Here is a 20,071-nt window from a genome sequence, read left to right on the forward strand (position 1 = left end):
AGGGAATTGCAGGATGCAAACTAAGTACAAATGTAAACGGGGGGAAATAATGACATATTTGAGACCTTGGTCAGCAAAGCAAGGCTTAAAGATTAATCCCTTAAGGCATTCCATGATCTCATTCTTCTTTTTAATCCGAAGACTGTTTGGGTTTGTGGGTTTTGTTCTGGTCTGTCATGATTTCTTTCTCCATCATACAGCCACTGTCTTAGTTCTATCCTTCTTTTGACCGAGAGAAAGAAAATTCTTCCTTGAGTGGCTCTCAGGTAGATCTCTGTTGGTCTTGGCTATCTCTGCAGCCTCCTTTCTCTCAGAATTGGGGCAGAATCTGTAATTCTGCCTTTTTCCTTAAGTGCATTTTTTTAAAATTTTTTTTATTTTATTTATTTATTTTTGGCTGTGTTGGGTTCTCATTGCTGCGTGGGCTTTCTCTAGTTGTGGAGAGCGGGGGTTACTCTTCATTGCAGTGCGCGGTCTTCTCATTGCGATGGCTTCTCTTGTTGCGGAGCACGGGCTCCAGGCATGCGGGCTTCAGTAGTTGTGGCTCGCGGGCTCTAGAGCACAGGCTCAGTAGTTGTGGCGTACGGGCTTAGTTGCTCCGCGGCATGTGGGATCTTCCCAACCAGGGATTGAACCCGTGTCCCCTGCATTGGCAGGCGGATTCTTAACCACTGCGCCACCAGGAAAGCCCAAGTGCATTTTTTTTTCATCTGTTCTTCCATCGTCCTCAAATTGAGAAGGCATGGATTTCCCCCTTGGTCATGGGTTTCTCTGGTCTCTCCCCTCTCCAGTCTTGCTTCTAGCTCTTCTGGTCACTCTGCTCTCTAACAGTTCCTTTGTATCTGCCCACAGTTGTTTTCTTTCAGGCTATTTCCACCTAGAAAATCTTGAGACTAACTAGATTTCATTCCTCCCCAACAGTACAGTCTGTGCCATGCATTTGCACTTTTTTTAAGCATCATGATCTTGTTCTAGGTAGCTCTGTGCTCTCTATTACTACATTACTACTATTACTACATTTAAAATGCTCAAGGCCCTCTCTATACATTTTAATACTCAAGCCCTAAGAAAGGGATACCTTTTGAAAGAGAGTATCTTATTTGCCCCATATTTTAGTGCAATACCAAGCACCTAATCTATGCTTAATCTGTTGAGGAGATGAATGGATTTTGAGTTTTACTCCCAAGATGTACATATCACAAAAATTAAGGCATTCAATTTAGTCCTTTCTCCTTGTATAGCTCCTAATTTTATCTAATTGAGAGACAGATACTTCTTGTCAGAATTACTTCTTGCCTCTAATTTGAAAGTCTCTGATATATTTTTAGTCTTGACATCAGTAGAAATTAGACTTTATCTTTTTACATCTCTGTTGTTAAAATCCAGAGAATAAGCCTAACAATATGAAGCTGGAATTTGTGCCTAATTTAGTTGTACGTTTTGAAACATATTTCACTGTCTTTGAAGCTAGTCTCTAGATTATAGAGATGCACAGAAGGTTGTTCTCTTGGCAGCTTTCACCCCCCTGCTGATGCTGTATTTACCAGGTGGGCTGCTGCAGTTTATATACATGTCCTATAACATATAGTTCCTGAGGCTTTATCAAAATTAAGTTTTTCTTAAAAAAAAAATAAAAGCTTAATCAACTGATGCGAATGCAAGTAAGTTGCATGTTTTCAATAAAAAGGTAATTTTTTTACAAATGCACATGTCTCTGGACGGTAACACTAGGAGAGAGTTTATACATTCTCTTCGTGTCACTGCTTACTTCATTTTACAGAAGAAGCAAGTTCAAAGAGGTCACACAGTTGGGAGGAGAAAAGGCCTCCTGTCACCTCCCATGTGCTTTCCTTTTTACCAATGTTTCCCAAACTTTTCATCCCTAGAGAACCTGTTCTGTGATCTGCCTGCCCCTCAACCCTCTTCCTGCCCTGAAAAGCTCCAATTTTGAAAGATGTTACCTACCAAACTGCATGTAGCAGATAAACTATTTTACTGAATTTCGGGTAATCAAAAACAAAGAACTGCAAATTAGACTTTGTGATCAACATGAGCTAACTGGTGGCCACGCTGAATTGATATAATTTCGGTAAAGAAAGGCTTTTAGGGAGGAAATGGACACATTATGTAAAGCTTTAGGGAATAATGAAAACGGTTTACAGATGGGCTTTAATACCTTCCTGGAGCCTTAAAGGTCTGAGGAGCCCTGGGAGCAGTGAGGACCCCAGGTACTGAACTACCGCTCTTTGACCTGCTGCTTTGCAGCTTAAAATCTAATCGTCACGTAGAGGACTGAAAAGAGAGTGCCTGTGTTTCAGAGTGAGCATGTTGAATTAATGCCTTCGGGTTTTTTTTTGCTTTTTGCACATAGATTGAATATGAAAGGAAAAAGAAAGAAGATGGAAAACGAGCTCGAGCTGATAAACAACACGTTTTAGACATGTTGTTTTCGGCCTTTGAGAAACATCAATATTATAATCTTAAGGACTTGGTGGACATCACAAAACAGCCTGTGGTATGTATATGCTCACATTGATCCTTTAAATACATCCTGCTTCATTAATACAGCTTTACTGAAGAGAAGTGTATTGTAAATGAATAAGTTCACTTGCACCTATGCTGATGTCAGGTTTTGTTTCAACACGGAAAAGATGTCTCAATGTGGCCTTTTTTCCCCTCCCTCCCTCCCTCCTTTCCTCCCTCCCTCCCTCCCTCCCTTCCTTCCTTCCTTCCTTCCTTCATTTTGTTTTTTACCTCAGCTTCATTGTTTTCAATTTTAAATACATTTAATATCAGTAGTTCCATATGAAGAAAAGGTGGATTTGTCCTCCTTTTGACTGATCCTTGACATTAAGCCTGAAGTCTCTTTGTTTATATCATTTCTAGTCTTTCTTTTGTTCTCTTACCTCCCTCCAAAAAAGCTCAACTTGAAGAGTTGTATGGGTCTTTCACGGTGAATGTTTATCCCTGTCTTGTGAACTGTTCTCTGTGCATTTTTTTTTTAATAGAATCTATCTAACACTAACATTAGGTCTTTTTAAACTTGAGCTGTACTGCCTCACAATGCTTGTTGAGATTATGATTGCGTTGGGCTGTTCTCCATTTTCAAGGAAAATTTTAATAAATTGATGTTTTAGAAAGTTTTTGTTTGTTCTATAAATAATCATTTTTAATCACTTCTCCAGACTCTTGTGCCTATTTGCTAATAATCTGTGTTTCTAATCCATTTAAAATGTTGGTAACAAGTAAGGGATCTAAACCCTTTCTCCAGCCTTGGGTCACTTTTCCTTCCACTTAACTTTCTCACACCTGAGGTTAGCAAAGTATCAAATTGAATTATATTTTAGTATTTTAAGTATTTAAGTATTTTACTTTACAGATTTTAAAAAATTCGATGGAAACCCCCTTAGTTTTGTCCTCTTACCCAGTCTGCTTTATCATTTTGTCTGCTTTGACAGGATACTCAAGAATATGTTAATTCTAACTGCTCCATTTATTTGCTTCAGAATATGTAACAAGATAACTGGTTTTGTAAAATATTTTAACATAAACGGCTTGGTATAATTTTTTTCTGATTTATTCAAAGCTTTAGGAAATTATTTCTGAAACTTCAGTATTGATGGTACGGCTTCCCACTTCTGTAGAGATTTCTTTACTGTTATATTTCATCCTTTCACTTTTTCATTAAGAAAGAAATTTGAATTCCAAAAGACCTAAGTATTTTGTTGGGTTTTTTTTTACCAGAGAGGAGGAAAGTGCTCATGCCGGCAGTATTATCAACTCATCTTAATGACTTCGCTCCCTTCAGCATCAGAGCCTTAGAAACAGCATTCCAAGCTAGATAAAAAATTTGAAATAGAATAGTTCATAAGCTAAGCTCTGTTTCTTCTGGTTTTAATGAAGTTTATCTTTGTATTTTATATATACATGAAAAGGCCATTCCAGAAATTCTGGATGCAGACAATATTCTCATAGAATAACACACACACACACACACACACACACACACACACAAAATTAGGTATGGGAAAATAAGTGTTTGTAGAGGGCCATTCAGATGATACTAGGGAAAGCACTTTCTTTGCCCTTAACATGGGATGACATATTTTTAAAGTTTACTCATTCTTCGGATAATTTTTACATGGGGGGACTCAGTGAATCTCTTATAATAGAGCTTCTTAATTCATGGTCAGTAGATGGGCTTTAGGAGGTCCAGCAACCCCCTGAATATGTACAAAAATGTGTGGATTTTTCTGGGGAGCAGATTGATAGTTTATATCAGATTCTCATAGAGAGCCTGGGAACCTCAAAGAGCTTGAGAACCACTGATCTAGAAACAATTATTTTATAATAGTTTTATTATTTAGGGACTAAATTGCCTCGGCAAGCGTAAAGTTTTTGAAGGCAGGTTTGTATATTATTCATATCCCTAAATATTCATACATTCCACAACACAAACATAGTAGCAATTCAGTAATTGATTTAAGAATCAGGAGATGGCCCATCCTCTGTATTTAAGGACCACCATATTTTCCTCAGATGGATTTTTGACAGGCCTCATGTCGTTTATGGCAGGAGCAGGGTAGAAAGAGCCATCTCAAGAAAGCATGGAATGCCAGAGCTCCCGTTATCCTTGCATAGAGGGGAGGAGAGGGCAGGAAGTGGTCAGCATGGATTCCGGTCCTGCCATTTACCTCCGTGGGATCTGGAGAAGTCACTTCCACTGCTAAAACTGAGGAGTTGGACTGGATAATCCTTGTGAGCCCTTCCAGCTCTCCATCTGTGACTCTCTCTTTCTCCTGTTTCATCTCCTCCTCTCCACCTCCCACTCACATTTGAACTGAGTTGGCAAAGCTCCTTGACCTAGAAAGAAAGTGGCCAGAGCCCATCTCTCCTCTGTGTAGGTAACTATCCCCTTTAAAAGGTTCACGGGGCAGAAGTCAGTCTGTACTAATGGTCATGAATATACCCTTATTAATTTGATTTTAGTCTGAGCAATACCAAGAGAATGAAGGAACCCAGTGTAGCATGAAGGTTAGTGATCCAGGAAAGAGATTTCCTGGTGTGATGGAAGGAGCACGGGACTGGAAGTAATAGGATCTCAGTTCAAGTTCCAGCCCTGCCATTTAGCCAAAGAGTCCTAGGTATTTAAATGCATTTAATGCTTAATACGTTATATAATTTAATATTTAATTTACTTAATATATGGCATTCTTAATATAAAATTTACCAATATATTCAAATTAAATGTTTATCATATTATACTTTGTAAATATGTTTTTAAAATACCTAGTTTACAGGATCCTTGTAATAATTAATGTTTATGAAAGTTGCATTTGCCAACAGCAAAGTATTTTACTGTTATTAGTAGTATTATTAAACAAATTTTTGAGCACTGTGTAAAAGGGAAGAAAAGAGATCTTCTTTGTGTTAATCAGTTCTTTAGTATATGCATTTAATGACATGCTCTTGTTTTCTTTTTTTAATTAATTTATTTATTTATTTATTTAGGCTTTGTTGGGTCTTCGTTGTGGTGCACAGGTTTCTCATTGCGGTGGCTTCTCTTGTTACGGAGCATGGTCTCTAGGGCCCGTGGGCTCAGTATTTGTGGCACGTGGGCTCTAGAGTGTGTGGGTTTCAGTAGTTGTGGCGCATGGGCTCAGTAGTTGTGGCTCACAGGCTCTAGAGCGCAGGCTCAGTAGTTCTGGCGCACCGGCTTAGTTGCTCCGCGGCATGTGGGATCTTCCTGGACCACAGCTCGAACCCGTGTCCCCTGCACTGGCAGGCAGATTCTTAACCACTGTGCCACCAGGGAAGTCCCTGCTCTCATTTTCTCATGGCCCCCAATGCCACTTTTGATACCAAGTTTCTAACCATGAAGTGTATTGCTTTAATACATCCTCTTTGTTATTAACACTACTACTATATTCTTAAGTTACCATCTGATTTCTGACCTTTAGAATGTCATTTTTGACATTCTGAGTGAATCTGAAGTATTTTCCTGTTTTTCCAGTTCCTTCCCTTCTATATTCTTCTGCCTAAAAACCTTCACTTCTACAAGCAAAATTATTGATTAGAGAAACTGCCCTTAAGGGCTAGCCTTTTTCTCTCATTCGCTGGTGTGTGAGTTGCATAAGCAATCAAAGAATTAAAGTTACTCATTAAGGGTAAATAAGCCAATTTTATTAAAATGCCAGGCTCTGGTAACTGATAAAAAGTTGGAAACACGGTATCCATTTAAAGAAGTGTTTTTATGCAGTTTCAATTTTGACTTTTTTTTTGCCCTCTCTAAAGTAAAATATCAGAGGAAGCCTATTATTTCTCTCCTGACAGTCTTTGCTCTTTCACCTTGAATGTGTTGTCTAGTCTTTCTTCATATTTTATTATATCTGTAAAATAGAAGCATAATATCATTTCCTTCAAAAATACAAACCACTAGGAACTGTATATAATTGCTCCCTTTGAAACACCAAACTGCCAAGACCATTTTGAGCCCTAGCATACTGTTCTCTTAACACAGCACCCATTTCCCAGTGTTTCTCTAAACATCCATTTCTATTAGAAGTGTCGTCGAAAATCAGCTCTAATTATAACTGAATCTCTTCATTTCCTTATGCTCTAAATCCACTCAATTTCACATCAAGATTCAGGGAAGTTTATCTTTAATTATTGATGACCCCTTCTAAATCAGCAGCCCCCAGTCATGTCGATCCAGTGGACCATTTACTTTTTAATTCAGTGTATGTAATTGAACAATTTGCATGCTTTTATAAAGTAAGTTCAAATCAAGAAGAAAAATGAGGCAGAGATTTGCGTGGCTTTGATTGTGAAGCAGCTTGCTGCCCACACTTCAAATTGCCCAGCACTAAATAATGCTGAACAGACTTGCTTATTTGCCCAAAGTAAGCTTTCAATAAAACTGATGCAGCAATAAGGTAGTGTTAACATAATCCTCAGAGTTTGTTTCCAGACAGGCCTAAATAAATGCTTGAACAGAAATAAGTGAAATTTGGCATCAGTAAGATACAAGAAGATATGCTTTTTTAAAGGATAAAATAGCTAGGGAATTTGATATACTGAGCATTTCTCCTGTCAAAAAATAAATTTTTATTTACAAGTATATGCTCCTATAGATCTGTGAATTGGTAAGGACTCTTCGAGCTGCAAGAAAGAGAAACTCAGCTCAAACTAGCTTAAACAAAAATAGAATTTATAGGCTCCTGTAGCTGGGAAGTTCAGGAATGCATCTTGCTTTAGACATGGCTAGATCCAGCTACTAATATTATTTAGTTAGAACTGTCCCTCCCCATCTCTCCACATCTCTCCTCATCATTCTGTGTGTTGTCTTTATCCTTAGGCAGGATCTTGCCATGCGGTAGCCAAAGTGGCCTCCTGAAGCACCTCACAGCTAGCAGCCTCGAAGCAGAAAGAGAATATCTGTCCTGATGATTCCAGCAAAAGCTCAGGGGAGATTTTAATTGCCCTGGTAGAGGTAGTATGCTCATTCCTGAGCCAAGGGCACAGAAGTCCATCAACCGAGCCCACTCTCTCTCCCACCCTTGTGCCACACTGCTTGGTACAGAAGTAGCACCTGATGAGTCATAATAGTTGGATTGTTATCTCAAATTTAGTTTGTTGAAAACAGAACTCTTGATTTCTACACCCCTCCAACCCCGACCCCCCAGACTTCCCCATTGCAGTGACACCACCATTCCCCAAGTTGCTCAAGCCAGACATCTGTCCTCCGGTTTCCTCTTCATGACATCTATATTACACATTATGGTACATATGTATCATATATATGTTATATTTCTCTGGGTCAGGATCTTAGAAGATAAAAGTAATCCTAGAGATAATCTAGTCTAAGTTGTAGTCCCAGAGAAGGAAGTTGCCTAGTGGCTTGAAAGCATCTCTTACCACATTGCCTCTTCTATTCAGACATGTGTATACAACCAAAGACAAGCAAAGAAAATGTTTTTTTGACAATAGGAGCCCCTTTTTAATGAGCAGGGGAGAAGCTAATTTCTCTCTCAGGCAGACTGCTTTCAAATGTCTGTGTTATTGAGAATCACCAGGCTTCCCTGGTGGCGCAGTGGTTAAGAATCCGCCTGCCAATGAAGGGGACACGGGTTCGAGCCCTGGTCTGGGAAGACCCCACATGCCGCGGAGCAACTAAGCCCGTACGCCACAACTACTGAGCTTGCCCTCTAGAGCCCGCGAGCCACAACTACTGAAGCCCGCGTACCTAGAGCCCGTGCTCCACAACAAGAGAAGCCACCGCAATGAGAAGCCCGTGCACCGCAACTAAGAGTAGCCCCCGCTCACCCTAACTAGAGAAAGCCCGCGTGCAGCAACAAAGACCCAACGCATCCGAAAGTAAAAATTAATTGATTAATTAATTAACTTTTAAGAATTGTATTGTTTAGAAACCAACTTAAAAAAAAAATCATCATTGTTAATCTAAGCCAAGTACAGAGAGAACGGAATCTAAGCTTTATCTTAGCTCATTCAGTTTCTAATCCACAGTAAAAATGGGTATTTTTAAATGTTTGAAGTTCATTCCCAAATGTACTACTAAATAATGCTGTTTTTATTATAATGTCTTGTTCTGACATATGCTTTCCCTTTCTTACATATTTCCTTTTTCTTCTTTTCCCCTGAATCTTTATCATTTCCTTTCTGTTCACATATTTCCTTTCCGTTCTCTCTTCATTTCTCCTATAACTGGAAGTTTTAATTTTTGAATGGTAGTACCAAAACTAAAAAGACCACCAATTTCCCAGCAGAGCATATTAGCTAGTGACAGCCCTCTGTGAGACTTTTTTTTTTTTTTTTGCTGCTGCGTCAGCTTCATTGCGGCGTATGGGCTTCTCTCTAGTTGTAGTGCGCGGGCTCAGTAGTTGCAGCGCACAGGCTTAGTTGCCCTGCGGCATGTGGGGTCTTAGTTCCCTGACCAGGGATCGAACCGACGTCTGCTGCATTGGAAGGCAGATTCTTAACCACTGGACCACCAGGGAAGTCCCGAGACTTCCATTTTAAAAAATAATTATTTGCAACGGCCAGTTAACTTAGTTGGTTAGAATATGGTGCTAAAAAATAATTATTTGCTTGTGAATTTGAGCCTTAATTAAAAGTTTTAGAATATGAAATGTCATACTAAAATAAATTATTAACTATGTTGAATATAAAAGGATAAAAGTTAAACACATTTATGAAATTTTAATGCGTTCCTTATGAGTAGAAGGTTCTAATAACTAATAGATTTACCACTAATAAGTTTATTATGAAATAGTAACGCTTTCTCTTTTAATTTATTGTACGGTTTGTTTCAGCCTTTTTACTTTTTTTTCTTTTTTACCTTATTTCTGAATGGGGTAAAATTGGGGGTGAATTTACTAACATAACCAATTGAGTCCATATTTTACATGAGATATTACGTAGGTAAAAGCAATATCTGACATAGGCTTCCAGTAAGCAAAATTGGGCGTTATTTACATACAGAATTTACGTAGAGTTGTTTTGTTTGTTTGTTTTTTTTTTAATTTATTTTTGGCTGCGTTGGGTCTTCGTTGCTGTGCACAGACCTCCTCTAGTTGCGGCGAGCGGGGGCTACTCTTCGTTGCAGTGCACGGGCTTCTCATTGCAGTGGCTTCTCTTGCTGCGGAGCACGGGCTCTAGGCACGCGGGCTTTGGTAGTTGTGGCATGCAGGCTCAGTAGTTGTGGCTCACGGGCTCTAGAACGCAGGCTCAGTAGTTGTGGCACACGGCCTTAGTTGCTCCGCGGCACGTAGGATCTTCCCGGACCAGGGCTCGAACCCATGTTCCCTGCATTGGCAGGCGGATTCTTAACCACTGCACCACCAAGGAAGCCCTACGTAGAGTTTTTAATTAAGCAGTAGGCCACACAATTTATATTTATTCTGAAAAATGTCATTATTCATAAAATCTCCTTCTCTACCCTTCCAGTCCCATTTAATTTTAAAGGGAGGTAAAAGTAAATGTTTAAGCTCATTAACTGCCTTCTCCTGATTTCTTTATTTAGTCCCTGAGCAAGCTAGAAGGAAGGACTTGTTTTAAGCTTGCCATCCTTATGGGAATTATCTTGGGGAAGAAGTCATGTTCTTTTCATTGGTCTCTGCATAAGAGAAAACATTACACTGTGGATTTAGATAAGTGTTTGAAGCCTCCTGGTTTCTCTAACTCAGCAGGGCAATTGAGATAACAGAGGATAAGCCTGTGGCAGAAGACGTCATAGTGCCAGCCTGGCTGGCCACCTTCAGTTCTGTATTGCAGCATTAGAGAGCCTTTCCTTTTGGAATGTCCCAGGACAGATATTCTAATTCCATCATATTTTCCAGTCCATATGGACTGATCCACAGAGCTGTCTGCTGTTAATTGGAAATGTTACTTTATCCATGGTAATTTGGTAATAAAAAATGGTGTTATCTTAATTTGTTATGAGCTGGAGAGGTCTCCTTTTTTTCCCATCAATTTAAAACCTTATTTTCAGTACAAGTTAGACTTTTTTTTGTAAGTTACAGTTCAGTGGATTTTCATATGTTCACGTAGCCATACAACCATTGCCACAAGCAATTTTAGAATATTTTCACCACCCCACAAAGAAACTCCATACCTATTAGCAATTACTCCCTTATGCACCCACCCCCTCTCCAGCCCTAGAGAACCACTAATCTATTTTCTGTCTCTAAAAATTTGCCTATTCTGGATGTTTCATATAAATGGAATCATATAATATGTGGTCTCTTATGACTGGCTTCTTTTATTTAGGCATAATGTTTTCAAATTTCATCCATGTTGTGGCGTGTATCAGTATTTTCTTCTTTTTTATTGCCAAATAGTGTACCATTATATGGATATACAACGTTTTGTTTATCCATTCACCCATAGATGGTTGTTTCCACTTTTTGGCTACTGTAATAAAGCTGCTATGAACATTATGTACAGGTTTTTGTGTGAACATATATTTTATTTCTCTTGGGAGTAGAATTGCTGGGTCACTTGGTAACTCTGTTTAATCTGAGGAACTGCCAGATTGTCATAAATCCTTTTTTAATCCTTAGCCAGCAAGCCTTTTATCTACTATTGCCTTAAAGTAAAACATTACTATCTATTCCAAATATTTTAAGGGTGAATAATGCTTCATTGTTGAGAATACTAGCTAATTTTCTAAAAATTCTTTATGGTGAAATGTATACCTAACGAGTCTCTTTGCTTGCCATTTAATTTCTAGCAATATTTTCAAGTGGACTAATAATAACTTTGCCAATTGATATCTTCTTATTTTTTGTACATTCTAAACTACTTGTCACACCAAATGCACTAATAGGTAGTTTCCATGGTTCTAAATGCAAGAATTCATATTTATATTTCAATAGGAATTTTTTTCATCTTTATTAAGTTTTAGATATCTTTGATTGTATTTTCCTAGTTAACATTTTTAACATTAACTATATGAATATATGTATGTTTTTTTCCCCCAGTTGGAAGCCATCAGATCTCAGCCTTGGAATACCTTGCAGTATTCCAAGGTTAAGTTATGTTTAGCATACAAATAAACTAATACAGTTTAGAAAGCATGTCTTTAAACAGATAGTTAAAATTAAAAGTTGTGGCCCAAAGGAGGTAAACTTTATCTGAAATATGGAAGTACGTGAATCATTTGCCACTGCTGGACAAATGAAATGTTAACTAAAAGTAAGATGATTTACCAGCACACGAATATTAATGCAGTAATAAATTTCTTCTTTAGAAGTTGGATTAAGCCATAAAGTAGGACTGGGGGTGGGTAGAGTTTGTAGCTTGGCCATTTCATTACCCATCACCTCTCTGCTTCTTAGAGTTTTACAAAGGGAGGAATGCAGCCTGTGGGACCCTGAGAGGAGGACAGGGTGGAGACTAGCATAAAAACAGAGGTGAAACCAGAAGGAAAAGAGGAGAAAAGTGCTGAAATGGCCCATGTTCTGGAGATGCCCTCAGTATCATCTTCCCTCTCCTGTTCACAGTTCTCTCTGTTTAAAGGAATGAAACATAGGTTGCCTTTGGTCACAGCTTATGTATAATGTGTAGTTTGTTTATTTTTTTTTAATGAAAGAATTTTGTGCCTTGGAGCCACTAACATCTTCATCAGTAAGTCCTCTGTTCTGTTAACCTTGTTTAAAGGAGTCACAGTCAGTCACATGAAAATCACATAAATATGAAGTGATACTCTGAAATTATCACATAACTGATCATGAATGCCCTTGCCGCCTGGGTCACTTTATAAAAAGCAGATAGCAGTTTCCCTTTGGTGACTCTGTTAACCAGTGCCATCTTTGGTATTGATTTACATGATGCACATTTATTCCAACCTTTTGGGGAAGATTTTGTGATGATAAGTCTAGTAGGGTTATATCTTTAGCTTATCTAAAGCATTATTATTTGGTGATCAGCTCTCTGTCAAAGATGTATGTTTTTCTATCAACTTCTAGGAACTTAGTTATAGATAGTTTATTATTATGTATATTAATGCTTAACACTAAAATTCCCCATAAAATGAAATGCAGATAAATCTTTTTTTTTTTTAGAATTTCACTTTTATTTATTTATTTATTTATTTATTTATTTATTTATTTATTTTTGGCTGTGTTGGGTCTTCGTTTCTGTGCGAGGGCTTTCTCTAGTTGCGGCAAGCGGGGGCCACTCTTCATCGCGGTGCACGGGCCTCTCACTATCGCGGCCTCTCTTGTTGCGGAGCACAGGCTCCAGACGCGCAGGCTCAGTAGTTGTGGCACACGGGCTTAGTTGCTCCGCGGCATGTGGGATCTTCCCAGACCAGGGCTCGAACCCATGTCTCCTGCATTGGCAGGCAGACTCTCAACCACTGCGCCACCAGGGAAGCCCCCAGATAAATCTTCCATTTGGCTGGCAGAGCAGTAGAGGAAAAGATGATATGAAAAATGGCAGGGGTGGAAGGTGGTAAGGAGGGAGAAGAAGAGAGGCTAAAATAGTAGGCTACTGTGCCTTTTGACTCTACATAGGTTTGTCTTGATCTTGGGGGAGAGATCAGGAATTTGATCTGTGAATTTCCAGCTTTTTGGCCACCACAGTTTTGTCTTGATCCACCCATGCACACCACATCCTACTCACTAGACCTCTCTGCTACAGTGTGTGCTTTGCCTTTCCCTTGCAAGGAAGCTGTAATGTTCTATCCCCTTTTTCTCTGCATTCAGGCTTGCTGTAAATACCCTCCCACACATCTCTTTGAAGAATTGCTGGACCTGAGCCAGTTTATTATTTCAGATCTTGTTCTGCAGAACTGCCCACAGTTGGTAATGAGAAATATTTCCAATCCTATGTGACATAAAGGTGATCTACTCAGTTCTGGAATCTGGTGTTTAAAATACAAGTGATGAGGCAAAAGATTAAATTGCAAAATCAGTGTTTAGAATTAGTAAGAGGAGAACTAGTTTCCCTTGATCCCGGCACAGAATTGCCATTCAGTTAAAATGATCAAATGTACATCCTCAAAGAACCTAACATCTTGACTCCGGCTGGGTTAGGTGCCCCTTCTAAGTGCTCCCATAATGTCCTGCGTATATGTCCTCTTACTGGGCTTCTGTTTTAGTTTATGATTGCCTGCTTATATGCCTTTGTTTCCCCCTTTTAACATCCTGATCTTAAACTGTGAACTCTGTGAGGATGACAGCAGACTGTGTGCCCCTCAGCCTGATACTAGAATAAATCTTAGTGTGAAGGTATACATCTTTTAAAAGGAAAGTTAGATTACCAATTAATCTTCAATCCTGCTAAAACCTTTAAAATCTCCACCTCAGTTGGCTTTGTCTCAAATAATATTTTAGCACTATAATACAGATTTTAGTAGTAAATGTCATTCAGATTCAGGTAATACAGTTTAATCAATTTTTATTTCTCAAACCGGGTCATTGCCCTATATGTTAATGAGATGAAAAATGAAAACAACTAGAATTAGAGGTTTATTCCTTTGGGCCTTCTAAGTGGTCTCCCCACAGCCAACCACACCCTCCAAAACCCTCTTAGCTCCTTACTCTTAAGCACACCCAATTCACTCAGCATCAGTGCGCTGCAGCTCTGATGTGCAGTCGGGCCCTGCAGCTCTGATGTGCAGTCGAGCCCTCAACCTCAATATGGTTAAGGGCTCTCCCTGAAGTAGGTACAGTGTGAAATGTAGATCTAAGAGGTAGGACTGTTAGGGAAAGTTTCTCTGAGAAAGTGACATTTGTGCTGAGTCTGAAAGGATGAGGAGTTCAGATCTGAGAGAAGGGGATGAGCATTACAGGGAAAGGGTAGGGCATATGGAAAAAAACCAAGAGCATGAAGACACAGATATGGCAAGTGCGCGTATGGGGAGGTATTAGAGAAAGAGGCCAAAGAGCAAAGACAGACCTGGGTGGATGCCTGTGAAAGAATTTGGAATTTAACCTGTAGGCCAAAGGGGAAGTCAGAGAAAATTTTTAAACAGAGAAATGACATAATCTCACTGTTCTCTACCTATGTCTTTCCTCCAAGGATTTTCTGACCTTGTTTTTCTCTGTTATTACTACCACTTTCTCTGCTAATGCTTTGTGCCAAGTTAATTCATTTAGTTATAGTAGAATGGTCTTAGGTTGCAGTTTGGAACACGCTCAAACTTCAGAAGTTTGCCCCTCCCTCCCCAAAAGATTTCTGTACCATGCTAGATATCGCGACCCTAATCCCATCTTGTTACCTGACAAATTGGCAGACTGTGACTGTCTCCTTGCGTTCTTATTGTTAAAAAAGAAAAAAGAGTGACATCTTTATAAAAAACAAGTACTCCATAACCTTATTATACTATTGATAGTTTAATAAAGTGAGGGTGGGCTATACATGAAGACAACTGAGTTTGTACCCTTAAGACTTTCTTAATATTTTGTGTTTAACCCTTTCTAGGCTTTTCACCTTCTGTATCCAGATTGTAAATGACCCTGCTAGACTTGAAGTGAAGAGCGTCTGTCAGGCAACCACCATGCTCCTGGCACCTGCTCTGTTCATGTTTGACCCATCACAGTGCATCCACAGTTGCATGATTGTTTGTGCCCAGGGTCTGGCCATTCTCACAATAAACCATTCTTTGGAATTTTACAAAGAAGTCATTCATGGCACCTAAACTGAAAATCAAAGCCCAACCCATCATTTTCCACTTATGAATCCTGTTTAATTAGAAAGTAGTTTACGAACAGTGTCCCATTTTTTTCGATGCAATCTAAAGTAGCAGATGGCAGGCGCGCGCATTACCTGGCTCTCTGAAGCTCACCTGAGTAATTCGCTTACTCATTTACTCGGGTGGGTCCTTCGGTGAAGCCAGCTGCAGAAGGTGTGGGAGGCAGGCAGGCCTTCTCCTGGGGAAACCCAGGCCTCCTTCGGTTCATTGCTGCCACCTGCTGGGCCCTGGCTGCCGGGATGGGGAGGCTGCTCCGGCGAGAGCTGAGCCATCCGGGGCTGTTTGAGGGACCCGTATGTAGTTCCAGTGCTAAACAGGGGGCCCTAAATGGAAGTACTTTGTCAGCTGTAGAGCATTATACCAGTCTGTGTAAGGTGGTGTTAGGTGACGTTGATTCACGCATACTCTTCAGCAACAGTGAGGCTGAGAAAACTAAGTAACACTTCGAGGACCCAAAGATGCCAGACTGTTAGAGCCAGAAGAATCCTTTAAGCAGATGCTGTGGATTTTAGTGTAGTTAAATCAGGCTCCTGGGGGCTTGTGAAATGCATAGTCCCATGCCTGGCCCCGGAGATTTTGATTTACTAGCTCTAAAATGGGGCTTATCTCACAGGCTCCCCATGAGGTTCTGATGCAGATAGTCTAGCACCACACTTGAGAAAGGCACTGCCTTAAACATTATCAAGGTAAGAGCTTCTCAGCCATTTTTCTAAGTAGTGCCTCATTTCAGTAAATTCTAAAAATTTACATAATATTACATCTTCCATCCATGGGATGAGTCACTGTAATGTACCTGTAACTGGTTCTTTGAAGCATACACATAAAAATTATTGTTGGGTTGGTTGGTTCTGCAGCAAAAAAAAAAGTCCGTTTTAAATGATTAACTTTTCTGTCTTCCCTATTGATCAGTTTACAGTGAAATGCTTTTTCACCTTGGGCATTGGCAAGCAAAGGTGGGGTTTGATGTTACATTTGTCATAGCCATCATTTTCATGACTGTAGTAAGCATTTGGGTAATACTGAATTTTCAGGTGCCTGAAATACCATAATGCAGTGTTCTGCCCTCCATCATCATTCACCTCTTTCCTTTGGCGGAGCCAAGCACAAGAAAGCTGCAGCCCCCAGAAGAAAAATAAGTGGCCCAATAGCAAGTCTGAGAACTCACCTTAGAACTGAGAATTCTGGATACCTGTCATGTGCTTGCTTCATAGAATGTTAATGTCCCAAAGATATATGTCATTTTTTTACTATATGCTCCTGCTTCTGAAACAACTGTTTCCAATCCAAGAATAACCCTATCTGACTGTGAATTCTGTGATGCCACTGAACTCAAGGGCACATTACACTTGGTATGCTGTGTAATCTTAATAAATTAAGCACCAGCAAATTTTCTAGTGTATTTTCATCTAGACTTTTCTTTCTTTTCTTTTTTTTTTTAGTTCTCAAGGTTGCTGGCATTCAGGACTTCCAACCCCTTTAATGCAAATGATCGTATATTTAATGCAGTTTTCACGTATTGTATGCGTGGAATCAAAACAGCAGTTTATTGAACTTCTTTATAGAGAAATCTTGTTGAACTTTCAGGATCATAATTTTTATTACTAATAAAAATGTGGTTTGGTGTATCATTTTATTTTAAATCTTGTTTCCTGCATTCATAATCTCATCTGTCAAGGTTATTTTGTTTTTGTTTTTCAGTCGTACCTGAAGGAAATCTTAAAAGAAATTGGTATTCAAAATGTAAAAGGGATCCACAAAAACACATGGGAGCTGAAGCCAGAGTACAGACATTATCAAGTAGAAGAAAAGAGTGATTAAGAAGACTCGAAGCCTGCCTGCTAACGGAACAACTGAAGAGTGATGCGCTAAGCAAACGGCCTTGATACGTGAATCCTTGAGCACCATCTGTTGTAGGGGGAAAATGACTGGTACTTTAATTTCTCTAGGTAAATTTTTTAAACAGTAATTCTTGTCAAGTTGCTTAAGTGATTTTTGAGGAAAAAGAACACATTTATTTATATACTTAATCAGATTATTCATGATGGGGTTGGGGGTTGAAGAAGGTTTTTCTTTTCAAATATTAACTTTTAAAATGTAAAATTAGGAAATGTTTTCTAAATGAGGACTCCCCGTCCTTGTTTCTCTCTGAGGAGTTCAGGTAATACAGATCCAAACTGAATGGCATAGCAGGAAAAAAGTAGTCAACTACAGAAACTCTCAAAAGGAATTAAAAGGAGTTCCTTATTCTGAAATTGTCGAAGAACAAAGCTGTGTTTATTTTTTTTTTAACAGGTGGCTGTGTTTCATGTTCACACACATTAATGAAAGGAGAGCATTTATGTTTGTACTAAGATAGCTGTCTTCATCATTAGCTTATTTTACCCTAGCGATAGTGACATGAGAAATGGAAAAAATCATGGTCAATTGGTCTTTCTTTCTTTCTTCTTTTAAAATAATTAGAAATTGGGAATTCCTTGGCCGTCCAGTGGTTAGGACTCCGCACTCTCACTGCTGAGGACCCAGATTCGATCCCTGGTTGGGGAACTAAGATCCCACAAGCCCCGTGGTGTGGCCACAAAAAAAAAAAAAAAAGAATAAAATCATTAGAAATTAAATACGTTTCCAATTCAAGATATGTATCCCCCACCCAGATTATAAGTTTCTCAAAGACTGACTTTGCTCCCCAGCTTTTCCTGCACCCTCGGGCGTGCACTGAGTCTTGCTGTTTAGAGACTAGATGCGGGTTGTAGGGGTGAGGCTGATAGGTACAGACAGAAAGGTTGGTGCCAGTCCCTGGGGAATGAAAGTGCTTCTTTTATCGTTCGTTTTAATTAATTTAAAATAAAAGCAATACATGTCCATGGTTAAAGTCTTTCTAGTACAAAATGTTATATATTAGGCAATCCAAAAGCATACCCGTGAACAAGACCACCAGAACAAAAGAAGCTTTAGCAAACTAAACACAATGAAAAGCGTCTTTTTTACTTGTTAATTTTGTCAGCTGCAACCAGGAAGCAGCAAATGCCAAAATTTGTTAATGTTATGTAATTAAAGCAAATCAAGGAAATAATCTATCCACCGAGATAAATATTTTCCTGTATTATTTGATTTTTAGCAGCAGAGCACCAGAATGCTGAGGCTGGGTGCCACTGCATTAAGGAGAATGTAGTCCTTGCATTCCCCCTGTAAAATAAAATTGATTGAGGAGGGTGGTCCCATTCCCTCCCCCGCCTCCAGTTGTCTCGTCCTGCCTCGTTGTGGCGCAGCAACCAAATGTTGTATCCCCCTTACCTTTCAATTCCTAGTTACTTAAGCCTCGGTGTCAGAAAGCAGATGGACAATGGTGTGATAAATCCGTATAGAGCTGAGAATTCTGGACACCTGTCATGCACTTTGTTCATAGTATATACCTTCCCCCCAAACCTTGTCTTTCTGGAGGTATGGTACTGCCCTGAAACAGACCTGTGTCTCCTCTACCCCTGCCTTTTGTTTTTGTGGTGACAACACCTGCCAGATTGAACTTGCTGGCTGCTGGTAGAGTTTCCAGGGCAGAACTTTGTCTCATTTGAAGCTATCCTTTGATATTTTCTGCAAACCTGGTTTCTTTAGCTTGTTGTAGTGACCTTGTACCTCATCACACCTGACAGTATCTGCCTGTGTCTCTTAAACAACTTGTTATCTATTCAGTAGCATAGCTGATCTAGGTGGTTGACTGCTGCCGTTCCTAATTTGTTTGAAATTGCTTCCTTATTTAGTACAAAAATATAGCTATTGGCCATGGAGGAGACTCTCCCTTCCACCTGGGTTCCCTTTTTCTTTTATTCCAGGATTCTCTTGCCCTGATAAACATGGTTTTGGCAGCCAAACATCCTAAACCCTTATAACCACTGTGAGATGGAGAGAAAGGAAGGCTGATAAGGGAGATACACATCTGGTAAGATGTCACATCCTAAGAGGACAGGAAGGCCATATGTAACAAATGAGATTGTTAAACTCAACTAGTGCACCCACTTTGGGGATATTTTCACTGACAGAATGTAATAAGATTATAGTTGCTGGGCAGTGGAAAGCTTGGAAATCACGTTGCCACAGTAACATCTAAAGTGATACATCTTAAAAAAGTAAACAGGTTTTGCTCTATTGTAACAGAAGCAGCTCTCCTGGATTTCAGCAGAGTTGCATTTGTTCCTAATGGTCTGTGAATACATTTTCTTTGAAGCTGTTTTCATCATTGTTGGTACATATTAGTGATAATAAAAGTAAACAGTGCCTGGCAATGTGTTAAATGCTCTAAAATATTATCTCATTTAATCCTCAGAATTAGTGCTAAGACATAATTTTTATTTTTTTAAATTTTAGAAGTATGCCTTATATAAACACTATTACATCAGTAATATACAATGTTTTGTCATTTTATTTTTATAACCTCTTTATAAACTAAAAATGAACACATATTATACAGAGACATTGAAATGACATGTACAGTATTTGTTCAGTTACTCTTGCCTAAGAGATAGTCAGGTTCTTTCTAGTTTAAAATCTATTTCTATGTCTCTGAAATGACAAGAAACTAATGATTCAACATATACTTAGATCTAATCACTAGATGTCCTTCTGCTGTACAGTAAACACCGTCAGTATCATCAAGCGGTTAACTTGATGAGCATAAACATATTAACTTTATTAATGTGCTTATTAACCTTATTAATAAGCTTGTTAACCAGTCTCTCTTACAGATATTTTATGCTATTGACTAAATGCTTCTTTTTTATTATTAAAGCTTTGCTTAATTGTGTAGGTAACACAGGCTCATGTAACTACATAAACGATCTAGAGATATGTAGTGTAATG

The 20,071-nt window shown here is 39.1% G+C and overlaps 1 protein-coding gene across 1 annotated transcript in view; it reads left to right on the forward strand.

Moving 5' to 3' along the window:
* GTF2F2 (general transcription factor IIF subunit 2) overlaps positions 1-19,017 on the forward strand; it is a 147,774-nt gene extending 128,757 nt beyond the window's left edge. Inside the window, exons 7-8 of the mRNA XM_007186820.3 lie at positions 2,372-2,515; positions 16,919-19,017. Coding sequence (XP_007186882.1) covers positions 2,372-2,515; positions 16,919-17,038 — 264 coding nt within the window. The 3' untranslated portion in view covers positions 17,039-19,017. The remainder of the gene's footprint in view (positions 1-2,371; positions 2,516-16,918) is intronic.
* The last annotated feature ends 1,054 nt before the right edge of the window (positions 19,018-20,071 follow it).

Source organism: Balaenoptera acutorostrata, chromosome 18, assembly GCF_949987535.1.
Source record: "Balaenoptera acutorostrata chromosome 18, mBalAcu1.1, whole genome shotgun sequence".
Classification (NCBI taxonomy): Eukaryota; Metazoa; Chordata; class Mammalia; order Artiodactyla; family Balaenopteridae; genus Balaenoptera; species Balaenoptera acutorostrata.